At 51.5% G+C, this 18666-nt stretch overlaps 1 protein-coding gene across 1 annotated transcript; it reads right to left on the bottom strand.

Annotated features, from left to right (window-relative positions):
• Positions 1–6372: 6372 nt before the first annotated feature.
• On the bottom strand, positions 6373–8862 carry LOC125552783. The gene is made up of 3 exons (XM_048716455.1): positions 8600–8862; positions 8142–8432; positions 6373–6656 (listed from the first exon to the last, which is right to left on the bottom strand). The coding sequence occupies exons 1-3, from the start codon at positions 8621–8623 to the stop codon at positions 6609–6611; spliced, it is 363 nt and encodes a 120-aa protein (XP_048572412.1). The 5' UTR covers positions 8624–8862; the 3' UTR covers positions 6373–6608.
• Between the last annotated feature and the right edge of the window lie 9804 nt (positions 8863–18666).

Below are 18666 nucleotides of genomic sequence, written 5' to 3'. Positions count from 1 at the left end.
TAAGGTAGTAAAGGGAGAACTACTGCGATTGTGCCTTGGTTTATCCAAAGGAGCACCTCAGTAGAGAAAGCCGAAAACTGACTGTCATGATGCGGTGAGAGCCGGTGAGCTCTTCGGATGTCTCAAATCGTTAGAGATTTTTTTCCGCATTACGCGAGGGATTGGTACTTACCCGATCAGGTGTTTATAGCTTCCTGGTTCGAATACCAGGGGCTGCGCCTAAATTTTTATCGTCAAACTCCTATGGCTAAGTGAGGGTATTCAAGCCGAATAGTCTGATTGCCTGGTTCGCTGCGCTAAACACCTCCTTCAAGGACCAAATAATTGGATCAAGAGTGTTTAGATTATATCCCGAACACCCCCGTACTTCCTACGTGGGGGCAGAAGCCGACGATTGACCAACTCTCAGATTTCATACAACACGGCCGCATAGGAGGTGAATTTTTTTTAAAAAAAACAAACATTATATTACATAACAAAATTTGTTTCATCATACAAGGCAGAGACAACATGAATATATTCATTCGAATATAATGTATTGCGCACATTGCGTCGCCACAATGCGGGACCCCTCCAGGGCGTCTTCAAAATACCGCTCCGGCGTGCGGTGCTCCTTGCCTTCAGGTGGCCCCTCGGTCACACGCTTGACGGCATCCATCTTCGCCCACCACACCTTGACACGGGCGAAGGCCATGCGCGCGCCCTCGATGCAGGCCGACCTATTGACGATGTCCAGCCGAGGGTAGGCACCAACCAGCTGCTTCACGAGTCCGAAGTAGCTGCTGGGTATAACTTCGGCAGGCCACAGCCGGATTATCAAATCCTTCATGGCCAGTTCGGCCACCCTATGCAGCTTGACCAGCTGTTTTAGCTGATCGGTGAAGGGCATTGGATGTTCTGGCGTAAGGTATTGCGACCAGAACAGTTTCTCTGTTGAGCTCCCTTCTTCGGCTCGAAAGAACTCCGCAGCGTCAGACACACTGCGCGGTAGATCTGCAAATGCCCCTAGAGAACTCCGAATTTGGGTTAGTAGGAAATACTTCTTCTTCACATACTTGCTTTGCATACTAAATGCCTTACCCGCCACGATCTTCTTGGCCTCTCGGATCTCCTCGAGGGCACCCTGGGCTTCAACCCGGGCCGTTTTCGTGCTTTGGCGAGCCTTGGCGAGTTCGGCCTCTCGAGCCGAAACATCGCCTTCCAAGGCCTCACACTTATTCACCGCGTCCAGGAGCTCTTGCTGGACCTCGTTCAGCCTAGCCTTAAGCTTCTTACGAGCGGCCTGCTCATTGACAGCTTTCCCATCGGCTTCGTCCAGGGCCTTTTTAAGGGCCTTGACCTCGGTCGTCGCTCCTACACATATCCTGACATTACGGTCAGTATACATCATTTATTCTTTCCGAATATATAGCGAGTCACTACATACCTTGCTAGTCTTATAGCTGCTTCCTCGCTTGCCCGAGCTCCTCTTCGGCCCACTCCAGTCTTTGCTTTAGTCCGGAGACTTCGGTAGTGTGTGAGGTCGCGGCTAGCAACGACGCCTGCTTATTCACATAAGACGCATTTAGTTAGTTCCCTGCGAAATTTAATTGATCCTCTGTCCGGCTTTTCTTTCTGAACACCGGACAGTGTCTCAGGGGCTACTGTCTATATATAAGGATTTTCCCTTTGGCGTCGCTTACCTCAAAACCTGTCAGCAGGCCGCTGCAGGCTTCGGTCAGTCCACTCTTAACGGACTGAACCTTCTTAATCACCGTACCCATAAAAATACGGTGTTCTTCCACAATGGAAGCGCCTCATAGCGCTTCTAGTAGATTATCTGGCGCCTCTGGATGGACAGAGGTCACCGATGGGACAGGCACGCCCCCTCTCTGAAAGGAGACTACCTGTCAGATTCCGGAGCCGCATGGGTCTCCGGATCCATGTTCGGATGAGGGCCGAACTGAGCATGGCCCCCATCATCATTCTCCATGGGGGTCTGTTCCCCCATGTGTCCGGCGGCCGAGGTGTCGCCCTCCGGCGCCGCCATGATGGCCTCCTGAACCTCTCCCTGGCCCGGGAAGGTCCTTTGGGATAGCACCTCGTCGTCTTCCTTGGCCTTGGGAGAGTAAGTGGTCGGCGGTGAATCGCTAGCCGTTGCTTTCGAATCCAACGAGCCTCTTGATGAGGATCGCTGGGAGTTGTCGTGGGTCGGACTGCAATAACATGATTAGTCATATAAAATACCATAAGGTGGAGAGGCTGGATAAATGGATGTGTGTGGGTTCCTAGTACTCACGATGCGGCCAGGGGCTTGTTCCGGGGGCGCCGCTCCGGACTGCTGTCGACGTCCCACGCGGAGTTGTCCGCGAGAGGGCCTTTCCCCTTCTTGGGCGCCTCCGCCTCCAGATTTGTGGAGGCCACCCTCTTCTTCCTCCCTCCATCAGGGGGAGATTTGCTCTCTTCCTCCTCCTCCTACTCGTCGTCTTCGGCGGCAGAGGAGCGGGTCTTATCTTCAGACGTCACGTCCGAACTGCCCTTGCGGTGCGGGCCACTCCGGACCCCCTTGGCCTTCTTCTTGGCCTTCTTCTCCGGTGCCGTATAGGGCGCCGGTACCAGCATCTTTGCCAGGCCCGGGATGACTGGTTCCTCGGGCAGCGGAGCCGGACACCGAATCCGCTCCGCTCTCTCCGTCCATACCTGAAATAATAAAAGTTTAGGTATCCTCCTTGAAGTAAACAAGTAGAGGGTGTGTTAAAGGCTTACCTCGTTGGCAGGGTGGGTAATGTCGTGCCCACGGTCTGAATCTATGGCCGGCGGCGTCTCATTGCCTTTGAAGAGCAACTTCCAGGCGTCTTCGTGAGTGGTTCCGAAGAGCCTTTCCAGAGCTTGGTGCTTCCTCGATTGAATTCCAATAAAGGGCGGCTTCGGCTTTGGCACGGGAGAATCCGGCGAACTAGCATCACCTGGATTACGTCGACGAGCTTGATATCTTTATCCACCATGCTTTGAATGCGCGTTTGCAGCGCTATCAGCTCATCTGAGGAAGACCAATTTGGGCCCTTCTCAATCCAGGAAGTGAGCCGCATCGTAGCTCCGGAGTTGAATTCGGCAGCCACAGCCCACGTGACGCCACGAGGCTCTGTGATATAGAACCACAGTTTCTGCCACTCCTTGACAGTCTCCACGAAAGTACCTTTTGGCCAGATGGCATTGGGCATCTTGCTCACCATGGCGCCTCCGCACTCCGCGTGCTCGCCATCCATCACCTTCGGCTTCACGTTGAAGACCTTGAGCCACAGGCCGAAGTGGGGTTGGATGCGGAGGAAAGCCTCGCACACGACAATGAATGCCGAGATGTTGAGGAAGGAGTTTGGGGCTAGATCATGGAAGTCTAGCCCGTAATAGAACATCAGCCCACGGACGAAAGGGTGGAGTGGAAACCCTAACCCGCGGACGAAATGAGGGAGGAAAACCACCCTCTCATTGGGCTTCGGTGTAGGGATGACTTGCCCCTTGGCCGGAAGACGGTGGGCGCTTTCCTTCGCCAGATACCTGGCCGCCCGAAGCTCAGTGATGTCCTTCTCCTTGACGGAGGAGGCCATCCACTTGCCTTGACCTCCGGATCCGGACATGGTTGAAGTGCTTGCTCGAGTTGGGAAATAAGAGAACTTGGGCGCTGGGGCTCAAGGATGGAAGGGCAGAGGAAGAAGGCGTGGGAGAAGAAAGGGAATCCTTATCCCCTTATAAAGGCAGTGACTATTGAACGCCTCCCCACTCGCCTTGAAACTCGCCTATTCCCAAGGGTTGTGTGAACGACACGATTGGGTTACCCACGCCCGTATTGATGAGAATCCCGCAATAAGGGGATACGATCTCTGCTTTGACAAGACATGCCAATGGCAACCACGTCTCGAAACATGGGGCGGCAGATGAAAAACGGTTCAAAATTGTGACCAGACGGACGTGATGTCATGTTGCAAAAAATTGTCAGTGGATTGGACTCGTGGATTATTATATTCTCTGCGGTTGTGTGTGGTGTGTGTGTTACAGGTCCGGACACGACCACTACGTCCGAAGACCATTTCAGAGTTCGGAAGGAGGAACCCGCCTTGCAATGCCGAAGACAGATCTACGCGTCGGATACCTTGTCATTGAAGCCAGGTTCAGGGGCTACTGAGGGAGTCCTGGACTAAGGGGTCCTCGGGCGTCCGACCTGTTAGCCATGGGCCGGACTGATGGGCTGTGAAGATACGAAGACCGAAGACTGCACCCGTGTCCGGATGGGACTCTCCTTGGCGTGGAAGGCAAGCTTGGCGATCAAATAAGTAGATTCCTTTCTTTGTAACCGACCTTATGTAACCCTAAATCCTCCTGGTGTCTATATAAACCGGAGGACTTAGTCCGGAGGGAGGACAATCATTACCATAGTCATACAGGCTAGGCTGTTAGGGTTTAGCCATCTCGATCTCGTGGTAGATCAACTCTTGTAATACTCATATTCATCAAGATCAATCAAGCAGGAAGTAGGGTATTACCTCCATAGAGAGCGCCCGAATCTGGGTAAACATCGTGTCCCCTGTCGCCTGTTACCATCGACCTTAAACGCACAGTTCGGAACCCCTACCCGAGATCCGCCAGTTTTAACACCGACAACGAGTATAACAATTGGGATGGTGAAATTTAAACATTGTTTTCATGCGGCAAATTGCACATCTCATGAGCTAGCGAAATTTATTTTTTGCAATAAAATTTCCAAGAATTGGGTTGACGAAGCTCTAGGTTGTGTCGTCAACAGACTGGTGGATGATTTACTTCTGACCTAAGTTAATAAAGCTAGGGATGATGGTCTTTCCTAAAATAAATGTAGTTGGAGAGGCTTGGGGGCACAAACCTTCTCAAGAACAAGTGATCTCTGGCCATATTCTCCTTGAGCCTTAGCAAACCAAGCCCAAACTCGACCACCAAGGCCAAACTCGACCACCAAGGGTACACGCTACAAATCTCCGTGTCTCAGGGATGGGCAAGTCGTCCATCACTGCACCAGTGCTAGGTGTCATGGTCTAGCTCGTCACTAGTAAAAATGTATCAATGAATGGCTCCGAATGCGAACCAACCTGTGGTTGTATGGTTAGATGGACAGTGGTATCCCGAACCCATCACGGTCCAAGTCCTGGTGCTTGCATTTATCCTGAATTTATTTCAGGATTTCCGGCGATACACGTTCAGTGGGAGGAGACATTTCCGTTGACTATGAGGCGCCTACGGATCCTTCGTAAAATCTTAGGATGATATGCCGGCTCAGCCTCTCGGAGGTGCTCATAAAGATAGGGTGTGCGTGTGTACATTCATAGGGGTGAGTGTATGCACGTATATATGAGTGCTTGTGTCTGTACCGTGTTCAAAAAAAATTAATGGCTCCAAATCTCTCCCCATCACTATAGAGTATTTATGGATATGAAACACCATAAATCACCAATTGATCCCTACATATCATTCTTAGGTACAAATTGATCACAAAATATCATTGGCTCTGCTGTCTTTAAAGATCATAAATCCATATACCCTACAAAAGACACCCACCATCAAAAAAAATCTCGACATAACAGAAGAACATAAGCTATACTACTAGGGTAAGCAGAAGGCCCTTCATCGACGTTTTTTAAGGCACCATGGCATTTTGTTATCATGATACTCTTTTTACAAAAAAAAATCCTTCCTTTTCCATTATATCATGAAAATAAACTTTAAGTTGGAATGGCAATTTTTTGTAATTTTAAGCCATTTTCCCCATCAAATTCATGCCGAACTTGATGGGATTTTTCACTATATAGTACTACATCATTGCTAGCTATTTTGTATTTTTGTTTTAGCTATTTAAAGTCATGTCTAAGTAAATTGGGGCATTGGGGGTCGCGCTACAAGCTGATCGAAGCGAACGATCGCTTCCCAAAGGAACGATTCGTTCGAACGCCAGCCCCATATCCCGGCCCTTTGATGAAATGCTACAAAGCACAGATTCGTGGTGGCCCGTTCAGCTTGGACATAGGCCACATAATATTCACGAAAAGCATCGAGGCCTTTGTAATATACTCATAAGTCTTTGCAAAGGTCGTCGGTCCCCGTCACGTGAGATTCGCCGCTCTCAGCAGTGGGTTTGATCATGAGATTGAGTTGTTTGATGACGCATTCTCCAGGACTAAAAGGTGCAGTTTCAGCATCTGGTCCTGGGGAAAGCAGAGGAGAAATTGGACGTTTGCTTGAAGCTAGGGGAATCACTCTTTACTTTCTTCCAAGATGGACGTGTTGGAGCTGTTAGGGTTCCTGGTGGCTCGATGTCGAAGTATTGCCAGTTCGATGTGAGGGTGTTCAAGATTATCACACCAGATGCCATTTCTCGCAGTGAATATTATTACTACTAGGCAAGATAGTAACCTTGACATTCACAAGCAATCTGTTCCCCACATAAAACCGTCTGGTTCTCTAAACAGGTAGCGTCAGGGCGTGGAATTATATTACACATTTCGTTCATTGCAAGCTTGACCAAACACCAAAGGAGCCTAGGCTAAATTTGCTAAGCCGCTTCATGCTGCGGTACCTCGACGGAGGGCGGTGGCAGCAGCCGGTCTTCAGGCCTTGATGCAGCACTGGAAATAGCTCAGGAACCTCTTCCTTCCCTGCATCAACAAACAAATTCCTTCCATGTCATTACATTATACTACATTACATGTATGTAGCCATCAGCCAGGTGATACGGCAAGAATATAGTACGCCACAGCTGAAGTTCAAGCATAACTTTATTTTCCCTTCTTTTTTTGCCAACTAGATAACCAGGTTGCGCGACAGCGACGCCTCGCAGGATTGCAGTTCTGAAATGTTGTTTGCCAAACTATGGTTGGATGAAGGTTCGGTGTCAACCAATTTGTGCTTTGTCATAAGGAAAGGGAAAGCTAATGTATATTTGGCCAAGATTGGCACCAGCTTGTAGCAAGCTGTACGTACAGGGCCGTTGATAACTACTAATTCTCGGCTTCTTCAATCCTATTTTTTGCCACTTCTCATCATGCATTTCATTTCATACCTGCAAACCTTAAAGGGAAATCAGCCTACCGACTGACTCGACCCATCATTAGTTCGTTCTAATCATCTATCATCAGCTGGGATTCCTAACATAATTAATTGGATGTCCCATGGACATCGACATACTAATGCATATCAGTCATCGCTTTATCGGTACAGCCTCTGAGAGGCATACACATATCGAGTAACATATGATTAGGAAAATGAGATGATCTGTCCTTGCCAAGCAGCTGTGAGCTGTGACAAAAGCAGTAGATGCAAATGGTTGGAGTGGCCGGTGCTACGGGTCGATATATCTGCCGACCAACCTATATCAGCTGAACCGACTCCACTCATTGTCGATGCAGCTGCGGGTAGACGCCCTAAACATTGCATAGGGCCCATCACCATCATCTAAACTTGCTTAATCACACACCACTACCCCTGAAACAGAGGCGGCGGTTCGACTTTTCGGTGTTGTAGTACGTACTTGTTTTCACCGGTTCATCATAACAGGCTTTGCACTTGCAGCTCAGAAGAGCCATCAGGTAAATGCAGAGTAACAGAATGGTTATCAACATGTACGCCGTGACACAGAGTCAGTTTCACTCGCTTGTTCTCTCTTTTCCTAGCACTTCTTTGAAGTACTTGGCACATGAAAACATGTGTATAACTAAGATATTAACTAAATAGCCGGCACTTGTGTGGAATTAACTGCTGTGTTCCACCGTCCACGGTCAAATTATCAGTGCGTTGGAGTACGAGTTTGACCCAGCAGAGCCCCATGGCTGCTGCTGTTCAACAAGCAACGAATATTATACTGCTATCCGCAGCAGCGCCGCTTACTGAAAGTATACTACGTAGTTAAAGCAGAAAGTCCGAATCTTTATGCTACTACTAGTTCCGGGTCAGCTATGAACACCCGAATCGAAATGGAGAAAAGTTTCCTCTTTCCTTTTTTTTCCTTTTGACGAAGCGGAGAAAAGGTTGTGGGCATGGGATTCCTCCTTGACCGTTGGGCGGCGGCTAATCGATGACTTATCAAACTACCAGGCCGAATAGTAAGCAACAGGGAGGGAAGAAGAGCGAGCGAGCTTGCTTACGGTGGGCGAGTGGTCGCGGCCGTGGAGCGGGCCGTGGTCTTTGGCCGGAGCGCCGAGCTTGGTGGGCTGCTGGGGAGCCTTGGCGGCGGGCTGCTGCTGGTGGTGGTGCTGCTTGTGGTGGGCGAGGAGGTCGTCGTCGCCGCCGAGGCTGGCGCGGGAGAGCTCCTTCTTGTTCTGCTTGCGCATCTCCCGGATCTTGGAGAAGTCCATGGAGTAGTCCGGCATGGCGCCGTTCTTCATGTCCCAGTCCCCGAACGCCGGCACCGTCATCCACGCCGTCGCCCCCTCCCCCTGCACCACACGCACGCACGCATCCAAATCTTCTATCAAGCCACCACATAACCAGATCGCGAGGAAGGGAAAGGAAACCCATGGATGAACTCTCGCAAGCAGGAGGATTCGATCTCTCCGCACGAAAGCCGGAAGGATCCGTTGGGGGGGATGGGAATTGGGCTCACCTCCTTGTGGCTGTCCTTCTCCATGGACGATCTCCCTCTCGCGGACTCACGGATATTTTCCTCTTGTGCCGCCGGAGCTGTGGAGCAGATTTGGAAGCTAAGCTGAGCAAGAAAAGCTGGCTAGATGGAGCACCACAGCACAGTGCGGGACTTGTCTACTCGTAGCTTGGATCGGATGAGAGAGGAGGGAGGGAGGGGTGGTCTCTGCAAAACTCCAAGGAAATGTGTGTGGACGGTGACTGGGCGGAGCAAGGAGATCGACGGGGCTGTACTTATATAGGTTGACGGCCAACGCAAAAAAGAACCAAACTTTTTCCAATTCACACACACCCCCAGCTGGTAATCAGCTCGGCTGACGCCCACCACGGCCAAACCCAGGGCTTAACCAACCCCTCCGCCGCTAATCATTCCCCTGTCTAGAATAACTTGGCAATTTGGGCCGCGATTAGTCTATGGCCGCGGCCGCCCGTGACGCTGTGGATGTGGTGCTACTGCCCGTTGTGCGGCACGCGTGACGCGTCTGCCGTCTGAGCGAGGACACAGCTGGTGGCACGTCGACGTATTGATGTGCGTGGGGTGTCCCGGGCCCACCGGCCAGTGGCGCCGCCCACTAGCTGGCTGGACTTCACACGGCTTTGGGATAAGGCTTACCCGGCTTTCTTTCTTTCTGGCCAGGGAGCACGAACGAAAAGGCGGCGAGAAAGGTCGGCGGCTCCGTGTGTCCAGCTCACCGGAGACGGGGAGTTCGCCTCATCTCCGTTGGCCTAACGCGTTGCGTTGGGCGGGCGGCAGCTTGCAGAGAGAGAATGTGTGGTGTGGTGTCGATTGGGGTTTAGTGCGCTGGCGAGCTCTGGATGGAAGGGTTTGGAGGTCCGGTTCTGAATAAGAAACGTTTTGGGAGTATAATCAGCTGACAGTTGCGGACACCTGCCGTTGATTCGGGCGTGGATTATACTATGTGCTAGACTTCGCGGGCAAGGGATTCGGTTGCCAAGGCAATGGAGCTTTGTTGGTTGGGAACACAAGATGCTCCGAGCGACTCAGATGTTAATTGGTGTGAAACTAAATGACTCGTTGCGTCCATCGCACAAAGGCCAATTGCAGCCACGAAGCAAAGCAATCTATGAACAACATGTTTTGCGAATGAATGATCCGTAAAGTGTTTGCACTGATCAATAGTAAGATGGATAATGACGTTCGGCGTTGCCCCACCCACACAGGGTGAGGCTGGGTCCACCCTGTCAGCGTCGTTCGCGCCCTGTCGGGTTGTTTGGCTCGCGCAGGCGCTAGCCCGGGAATTTCTTCCTGCTTGGCTAGTCGGTTGTTTTCAAGGATACTGTCGGTGTCAAAACCGGCGGATCTCGGGTAGGGGGTCCCGAACTGTGCGTCTAGGCCGGATGGTAACAGAAGGCAAGGGACACGAAGTTTTGCCCAGGTTCGGGCCCTCTCGATGGAGGTAAAACCCTACGTCCTGCTTGATTAATATTGATGATATGGGTAGCACAAGAGTAGATTTACCATGAGATCAGAGAGGCTAAACCCTAGAAGCTAGCCTATGGTATGATTGTTGATGTGTATGTTGTCCTACGGACTAAAACCCGCCGGTTTATATAGACACCGGATAGGGTTAGGGTTACATAGAGTCGGTTACAATGGTAGGAGATCTGTATATCCGTATCGCCAAGCTTGCCTTCCACGCCAAGGAAAGTCCCTTCCGGACACGGGACGAAGTCTTCAATCTTGTATCTTCATAGTCCAGGAGTCCGGCTGAAGGTATAGTCCGGCTATCCGAACACCCCCTAATCCAGGACTCCCTCAGTAGCCCCTGAACCAGGCTTCAATGACGACGAGTCCGGCGCGCAAATTGTCTTCGGCATTGCAAGGCGGGTTCCTCCTCCAAGTACTTCATAGAAGATTTTGAACACAAAGGTAGTGTCCGGCTCTGCAAAATAAGTTTCCACATATTGCCATAGAGAGAATAGTATTTACACAAATCTAATCTGCTGACGCACTCCGTAGTGTGACATCACACCACGGCCAAGCTTTTATTCGAACCGTTTTACTGTCCCATCTCAGCGCGTTATGCGAGGCGGTTTCCTTGGCACGTCTTGTTAAAGCAGAGATCGTGTCCCCTTATTCCGGGATTCTCATCAATACGGGTGTGGGTAACCCAACCGCTTCTAGGACTCCTAGATTATAGGCAAGTCCAAGCGAACACGGAGAGGACGCTTGATATTCACCCTCTTTATAAAGGGGACAAGGCTCTTATTTTTCCTTCCCGTGCTCAATCGAATCCTTCCCCCACCTCAAGCTCAAACGCCCGAAGTTCAGGTCAGGTGCTCCGAACCTCCAGTCATGTCCGGATCTAGCCTTCAAGGCCGATGGGTGCCTTCCTCCGTCATGGAAGAAGACATCAAAAAGCTAAGGGAGGCCAGATATCTGACCGCCGAAATTCCGCATCGGCTGCCTCCCCGAGGGCAGGCCGTCCCTACCCCCGAACCCAACGAGAACGTCGTGTTCGTCTCCCACTTCCTCCGAGGTCTAGGCCTTGCTCTGGATCCTTTCGTCAGGGGTTTGATGTTTTATTACGGGCTAGACTTCCATGATCTAGCTCCGGACTCCTTTCTTCATATCACGACATTTATCGTCGTGTGCGAGGCCTTCCTCCGGGTTACCCCTCACTTTGGCCTATGGCTCAAGACCTTTGAAGTGAAGCCAAAGATGATCGAGGGGCAACATGCAGTGTGTGGAGGTGCCTCAATACGCAAGATGACGGGAGCTCCGTGGCCCAAAGGTTCCATCCTGGAGGTGTCTGAACTGTGGCAACAAGAGTGGTTCTATATCACGGCTCCTAGAAGCGCCAAGTGGGCGGCCGCCCCTGTTTTCCGCTCGGGCCCTCCACCACAACTGATGTCATGGATCAGCAGGGGTCTGAGCTGGGGTCCAGCCAAGGACGTGCCTATACTGCAAAGCCGCATTCGAGATCTCTTCAATGGAGATTTTAGTTTGGTTGCGGTAGCACAAGTTATGCTGGTTCGCCAAGTCCAGCCTTGCAAACGCCGGCCCCTTCGCTTGTGGGAGTTCAATCCCGAGGGACCGCGTGTCATTCAAAATTTCCTCGGTTTGACACATGAGGAGATGTACAAATCATTCTTCGGACCTCAGGTAGAGTGTCCGGAATTCACCGAGGACGTGGGCCTGAGCAGTACCCGCACCGCCGAACAGGTAAGGAATCTTCCGGCCGAACATACTGTCTCTCATTTGTTACGAAGTTATTTCTGAGAGTTCGCTTTTTGATCAGGACTGGCTAGCAAAGACAAAGTTGATTCGGTATTCGGCCCCCCTCCCTGAGGGTTTGGAAAATCCGGTCCTGGAAAAGATGCTCCAGATCGCACCTTGCCCGGAGCCCTTGAAGGAAGATACTGCGGAGGACAGTAAGGGCGGATGCGGGCCCCCAACGCTGCCTATTCTAACCGAGGGAGCGGGCGTCTCCATGAAGGAAGACGACCGGAAGAGGAAAAGGACCGCGCCCGGGGATTCGGAAGCCGAAGCTTCCAAACGGGAGAAGAAGTCTCCCACCGAGGGTCCTACCTTGGGGGTGCTGTTGCCGCACAAAGTCCGCGGGAGGATCAATTCTTCCGCGAGTCGTAAGTGACCTGGAATACTTTAACAGTACAGATGTGCCATCTTTTTCTTCTGAGAAAATAACCACCGCATATATCTTAGCAGTTCGGGCCTTAGCCCCTCTCAAATGAGCTCGTCTTCGGAGGATCTTCTTCCAGAGATGATGGAGAGCGAAACGCCTCCTCCGGACTCCTCCGCTCCGGAAGCGGGCAACCCTGAAGTGTCGTCGCAGAGGGCCTCTCTGAGTCCGGTGAGGCCAGAAGATAATCCCATTGGCCCCCGAAGCTCCCAGTGTCCGGCTCCCGAGGAGAGCAGACAAAAGAGTCCGGCACCGTCTAGTGTGCGATCGGATGTTCTGAGGGAGTTGGTGGGGCGAGCGGCCATCTCAGATGAACACCGTGTGCTGATGAATACGGTGATGGAGAGAATATCGTCCGCCGAAAGCGGATTGCATGAAGCTTTTATGAGTCTACTAACAGGCTTTGAGGTACGTAAAAGAATGTATGATAGTCCTGCACATGCTAGGTGTGCCCTGTGTAGATAGTAGCCCCTAAGACTCTGGTTGTCGTCGGAAACGACGACGAACAGAGGATCAAATTCCCAGGTAATAACCATACCGCCTCTATGTGCAGGTGATGGAAGCTCCGGTGGCTAGCCGGACTAGCGAGTTTGCCCATTTAGAACGGCAGTTGGATGCGGCAGACGCCGATGTCGAGCTTGTTAACAAAAGGCTTGACGAGGCACAGGGTAAGTGTCTTTATCTGGTAAACGTCATATAAGAAGAGCAGCATAATGCCAATATCTTTAATATGTTGTGACTGCAGATGGAGCTGCCACTGTTGAAGCCTTGCGGGCAGAACTTGCCCGAGCCAAGGAACAAGCGAGGTTGGGTAATGTGGCTGCTTTGAAGGCGGCCGAAGAGTTGCAAATCGAGAAGGCCGCACATGGCGAAAGCCGAGACAAGATGGCCAAGATGGCCATAGAATTAAAAGCCGCCGCCGACCGTTGCCAGGTTCTTGAAAAGGAAAACCAGGTGAAGGCATCGGACCTTGAGAAGGCTGCTGCAATGAGAAAGGACCTCCGCTCTGCTATGAGGGCAAAGAAGGAGGAGCTGCGGGAAGCTGAGGATACTGTAGCTGGGAAATCCTTTATGTTGCGGAGGAAGTTCGGAGATCCACGGTATGCCCCCTGGATCGGCTGTGGAGCTCGGAGGATGTGTATATGGATTTGGCGGCGAGCGCTGCCGATGCGGCCAAGTACTTCTAGGGTTAGACGGACCATGGAGTAGACCAGCTGTTTTGGAGACAATTCCATACTCCCAAGCATCCACTTTCATTGACTGACCAATTAGCCGAATGGGCCGAACTAAATAGGTTGTCCAGACTCTCCATGAGGTCTGTTGTGGATCAGTTATGGCCAGAAGGGTCAAAACTGAACAGCTATTTCAGCTTGGTGCAGCAGTTAATCGATGTGGTGCCGCGGATTGATGCGATGAAGAGGTCGGCGTGCATAGAGGGCGCACGGATGGCCTTTGCCCGTGTCAAGGCATACTGGGCGGAGATGGATGCTACCAATGTTGCAGCGCGGGATTCGGCCATAGGTCGAAAGGCCGCTGAGCACTACTTTGAAGAAGTTCTTGAGGGTGCCCGTTTGGTAGAGACCCAGTGCTCAAAAAATATTATGTTTGAGTGATATGTAATCTCATTGTAAGCGAAATGCTTTTATAGAGTTTTATAAGGCTATTTTTATACTTTTGCCTGAAAGTAATATGATGCCTCTTGGGCGGCCGTTTTTGTATACGTGTGTATAACCTGAAAGATTGCAGTCGTCGGCTTCAACCCCCACGCACATAATGCGGAGGTGCTGGCAAAAACACGATTTCACACTTAACCCAACGTCTTGGTCCTATTAAGGAGGTGATGGCGGAGTGAGCGAGGCAACCGGACTATAATGCTTTAACACTTTCACTTAGCCATAGGAGTTTGACAGTGGGGCTACTAGATAGCCCCTCGTGGCTCCGCACTCTCCCGATCTTGGGGTGCGTACATGCCTGGCCGGAAAACGTCCCTTCGTTAAGGCGGAGGAATTCTAACATTCCCACAGGTCATCGAGTGGTTGACCAGTCTCACGCTATATCATGACAGTCAGTTTTCGGCTTTCTCTACTGAGGTGCTCGTCCGGATGAACCAGGGCACAATCGCAGTAGTTCTCCTAGTGCTACCTTAGCCGGTAAAGCGGAACGTAAGGCACCAAAACACAAGAGCCGGGCAAACCCAACATTTGACCATAGACAGTGATTCGGAGCTGATGCATATAGGGCCAAACTCGCGACGCCGAACACTCCCTAAGGTATTCGGTCTTTGTGGTATAAACCGGGCCTAAATAATGGCCTTTGTAAGAAGCCCCTTGTGTCCAGGTACGTGCATTGTTCTGGCATGGCCACATGCCAAGACGTCAGCATCCTTCACAACGGTGGATATGTATCAACAAGAGACAGTAAAAAAGGTTTACGCAAGGTCTTAATCTAAAAAGAATCCTTTGAGCGGGTCCTTGCTGCACGTCTGCGCCTGTGTCTCTGTTGTGCCGTATCCTGGACGGGTGTAGCACGATGATCGTCTGTAAAAGAGAGGAAGTTAAGTGAAAAAGTTGTCGTGCAAAAAGATAGTTTTTAAAGAAACCATGTATAATTGAAGGTGATAAGAAATTGCCACTTGTCTGTGTGCGTTGAGCCCCTTGTATTGACAAATAGGGGTGTGATCACTTATAGCGGCGCCGGACTCGATCGCTGGTCCAGACGCCTTTAATGTTCGGCTGCCAAGGCAGCCTCACTCTCTTCGGCGCGCAGAGAGCGCTTGATATCTCCGTGCACTGTAATGATGCCACGTGGACCGGGCATCTTGAGTGTGAGGGAGGCGTAGTGTGGTATTGCACTAAAGCGAGCAAAAGCTTCGCGTCCGAGCAGTGCTTGATAACTACTTTGAAACGGAGTGATGTGTAAAGTTAAATGCTCGTGACGGAAGTTATCGGGGGAGCCGAATGTAACTTGTAATGAGAGGGAGCCCGTACAACGAGCCCCTGGGCCTGGCGTTACTCCTTTAAAGGTAGTATTGCTATGGCGAATTTGTGTTGGGTCTAACCCCATCCCGCGGATTGTATCCTGATATATTAGGTTTAGGCTACTGCCGCCGTCCATCAAGACTTGTGTGAAGTGATATCCGTCAATTACTGGGTCTAATACTAGGGCAGCTCATCCTGCGTGCCAGATACTTGCTGAGTAATCATGATGGTCAAAAGTGATCGGTTGAGATGACCAATGGCAGGACTTCGCGGTGACAGGCACTTGGATATGTTTTCCTGGGAGTGCCGTGTTGTTTTTTCCCCTGATCACGTGTAACACGTTTACTGTTTTGACTTCTGGTGGAAATTTCTTTTGTTCCGTCGTGTCTTGTTTGGGAGGCTCGTCCTTGTCTTCACTTGGTGTATCCTCCCTCTTGTGTACGGCGTTGAGCTTGCCGGATTGCTTGAAGAACCAACATTCTCTGTGGGTATGATTAGCGGGTTTACCAGGGGTACTATGGATCTGGCATACTTGGTCCAGAATTTTGTTGAGGCTGGACAGTTTGTCCCTGTGCCTTTAGGGGGCGGCTTTTGACCTGGCCGAGAGCTTTTGAATCCGGCATTTACTGCCGTGCCCTTCGTGCTATCTTCTTTAATCCGGCGTTTGCTATTGCTGTTGCGCCGTGATTTCCCGTTTCCATCTCTAACTTCGGATGTACTGGGGTCGCTGGTGCTGCATCTGGCTAGCCAGCTGTCCTCACCCGCGCAAAAGCGGGTCATGAGGTTTGTTAATGCGGCCATCGTTCTCGGCTTATTTTGGCCGAGGTGTCTGGCGATCCATTCGTCGTGGACGCTATGTTTGAAAGCTGCCAAGGCTTCGGCGTCCGGACAGTCAACAATCTGGTTCTTTTTAGTAAGAAACCTGTTCCAAAGCTTTCGAGCTGACTCTCCGGGCTGTTGAGTTATATGACTCAAATCGTCCGCATCCGGAGGTCGGACATAAGTCCCTTGAAAATTTGCCCGAAAGGCGTCTTCGAGCTCTTCCCAACTTCCAATGGAGCTTTCGGGGAGGCCTTTGAGCCAGTGACGAGCTGGCCCTTTGAGCTTGAGGGGTAAGTACTTGATGGCGTGAAGATCGTCTCCTCGAGCCATATGGATGTGAAGGATGTAGTCCTCAATCCAGACTCCCGGGTTTGTTGTTCCGTCGTATGCCTCTATGTTTACGGGTTTGAATCCCTCTGGAAATTCATGGTCCAGCACCTCATCGGTGAAACACAGGGGGTGTGCGGCACCCCTGTAGCTGGGTGTACCGCGTTGTTCGGATGTTTGTTGTGTTGCGTTGTATGCTGGGGCGCGCTTGCGTGGTCCATAGATGGATCTTGTTGCGCCGTCCTTTGGGCGCGAGCCCTCGCATGGGTCGCGTATTGTATTGTGAGTGGCGTTGTATGCCGCTCTGTGTTGGTAGAGGGGTCGTCTATCCGACCAGGTGGCTGCTTTGATATTTGGTTGTGGAGGTTCTGAGGCCTCCTCATCGAATTCGGGCAGCAGCTTCCGCTTTGGGTAGCTCTTGGAGGGGCGATTGCCGCCGTACCTTGCTGCCGTGCTGAGTATTTTACTCCATCTAAATTGGAGTGTGTCTTGCGCGGCCTTGAGCCTTTGCTTCTGTTTTTTTAGGCTCCTGGCGGTGGCAACAAGCCTTTTACGGGTAGTCTGCTGCTCCGGGTGTCTGTCCGGCGTTATGTCGTCTGGGCCATTATCCTTGATAGGATTTGTTTGTTCGGTTTGATTATCCGGATTGCCGTTATCCGGCAGCGGTTCGCCCTGCTCCAGCACTGGGTCTGTGTGATCGCTATTTCTGTCGAGGCGGGATTTGGGGCAGCACTTGCGTCGCCGCTTTGACTGCTTTTTGAGGGAACAAGCCTTCGGTGCATCATTCCGTTCCTTGTCGTCATCTTTTGGTGCGTCCACCATGTATACGTCATATGACGAGGTGGCATTCCAGGGCCCAATGGGCGCTGGTTCCTCAACGTCTCCTTTATCGGCGTCCATACCGTTGATGTCTTCGGAGTCGAAGTCGAGCATGTCGGTTAAGTCGTCGATAGTGGCTACAAAGTGGGTGGTGGGTGGGCTTTGAATTTCTTCATCGTCTGAATCCCAACCTTGCTGGCCGTAGTCCGGCCAGGGCTCTCCTGATAAAGAGAGAGACTTCAGTGTCTTCAGGATATCGCCAAAAGGCGAGTGCTGAAAGATGTCCGCGGCAGTGAACTCCATGATCGGCGCCCAATCGAATTCGATTGGCAGGGGCGCAGAGGGTTCAGAGTCCGGAGAGGAGTCCGGCTCCTTGGAGTCACGAGTCTCGCAGAGTACGGGGCTGGTGTTCGGCTCAATCGCCATGGGGATCGCAGCCCCCGAGGCGGCGTCCAACCGCCCATCCTCGATCGGCGCAGTTGGCTCCAAATTAGGGATCGGAGCCGATGCGGGTGCGGCCTTCAGGGCACTGTTCGGCGGCAGAGCTAGATCATGCTCGTCGGGACAGTGCGGCGCGCTCGGCAGTGGCTCGAATCCGTCGAAGATCAAGTCCCCGCGGATGTTAGCCGTGTAGTTTAAACTTCCGGATCTGACCTGACGGCCAGGGGCGTAGCTTTTGATCTGCTCCAGATGGCCAAGTGAATTGGCCCGCAGTGCGAAGCCGCCGAAGACGAAGATCTGTCTGGGGAGGAAGGTCTCACCCTGGACTGCATCGCTGTTGAAGATCATCGGAGCCATCGAGCCTGACGACGACATAGAGGAACTCTCAATGAAAGCACCGATGTCGGTGTCAAAACCGACGGATCTCGGGTAGGGGGTCCCGAACTATGCGTCTAGGCCAGATGGTAACAGGAGGCAAGGGACACGAAGTTTTACCCAGGTTCGGGCCCTCTTGATGGAGGTAAAACCCTACGTCCTGCTTGATTAATATTGATGATATGGGTAGTACAAGAGTAGATCTACCACGAGATCAGAGAGGCTAAACCCTAGAAGCTAGCCTATGGTATGATTGTTGATGTGTATGTTGTCCTACGGACTAAAACCCTCCGGTTTATATAGACACCGGATAGGGTTAGGGTTACATAGAGTCGGTTACAATGGTAGGAGATTTGTATATCCGTATCGCCAAGCTTGCCTTCCACGCCAAGGAAAGTCCCTTCCGAACACGGGACGAAGTCTTCAATCTTGTATCTTCATAGTCCAGGAGTCCGGCTGAAGGTATAGTCCGGCTATCCGAACACCCCCTAATCCAGGACTCCCTCAGGTACCATTCTTCTCTCTTATATTAGGCAAACTGATGTCGGATCATTCGCCTCGCATTAATGCTAGTATCAATGGTGAGCCACCAGTGGCGGAGC

The sequence above is a fragment of the Triticum urartu genome, chromosome 4 (assembly GCF_003073215.2).
Source record: "Triticum urartu cultivar G1812 chromosome 4, Tu2.1, whole genome shotgun sequence".
Lineage (NCBI taxonomy): Eukaryota > Viridiplantae > Streptophyta > Magnoliopsida > Poales > Poaceae > Triticum > Triticum urartu.
Note: the sequence above shows the minus strand (reverse complement) of the source record. Positions and strands in the feature narration are given on the sequence as shown.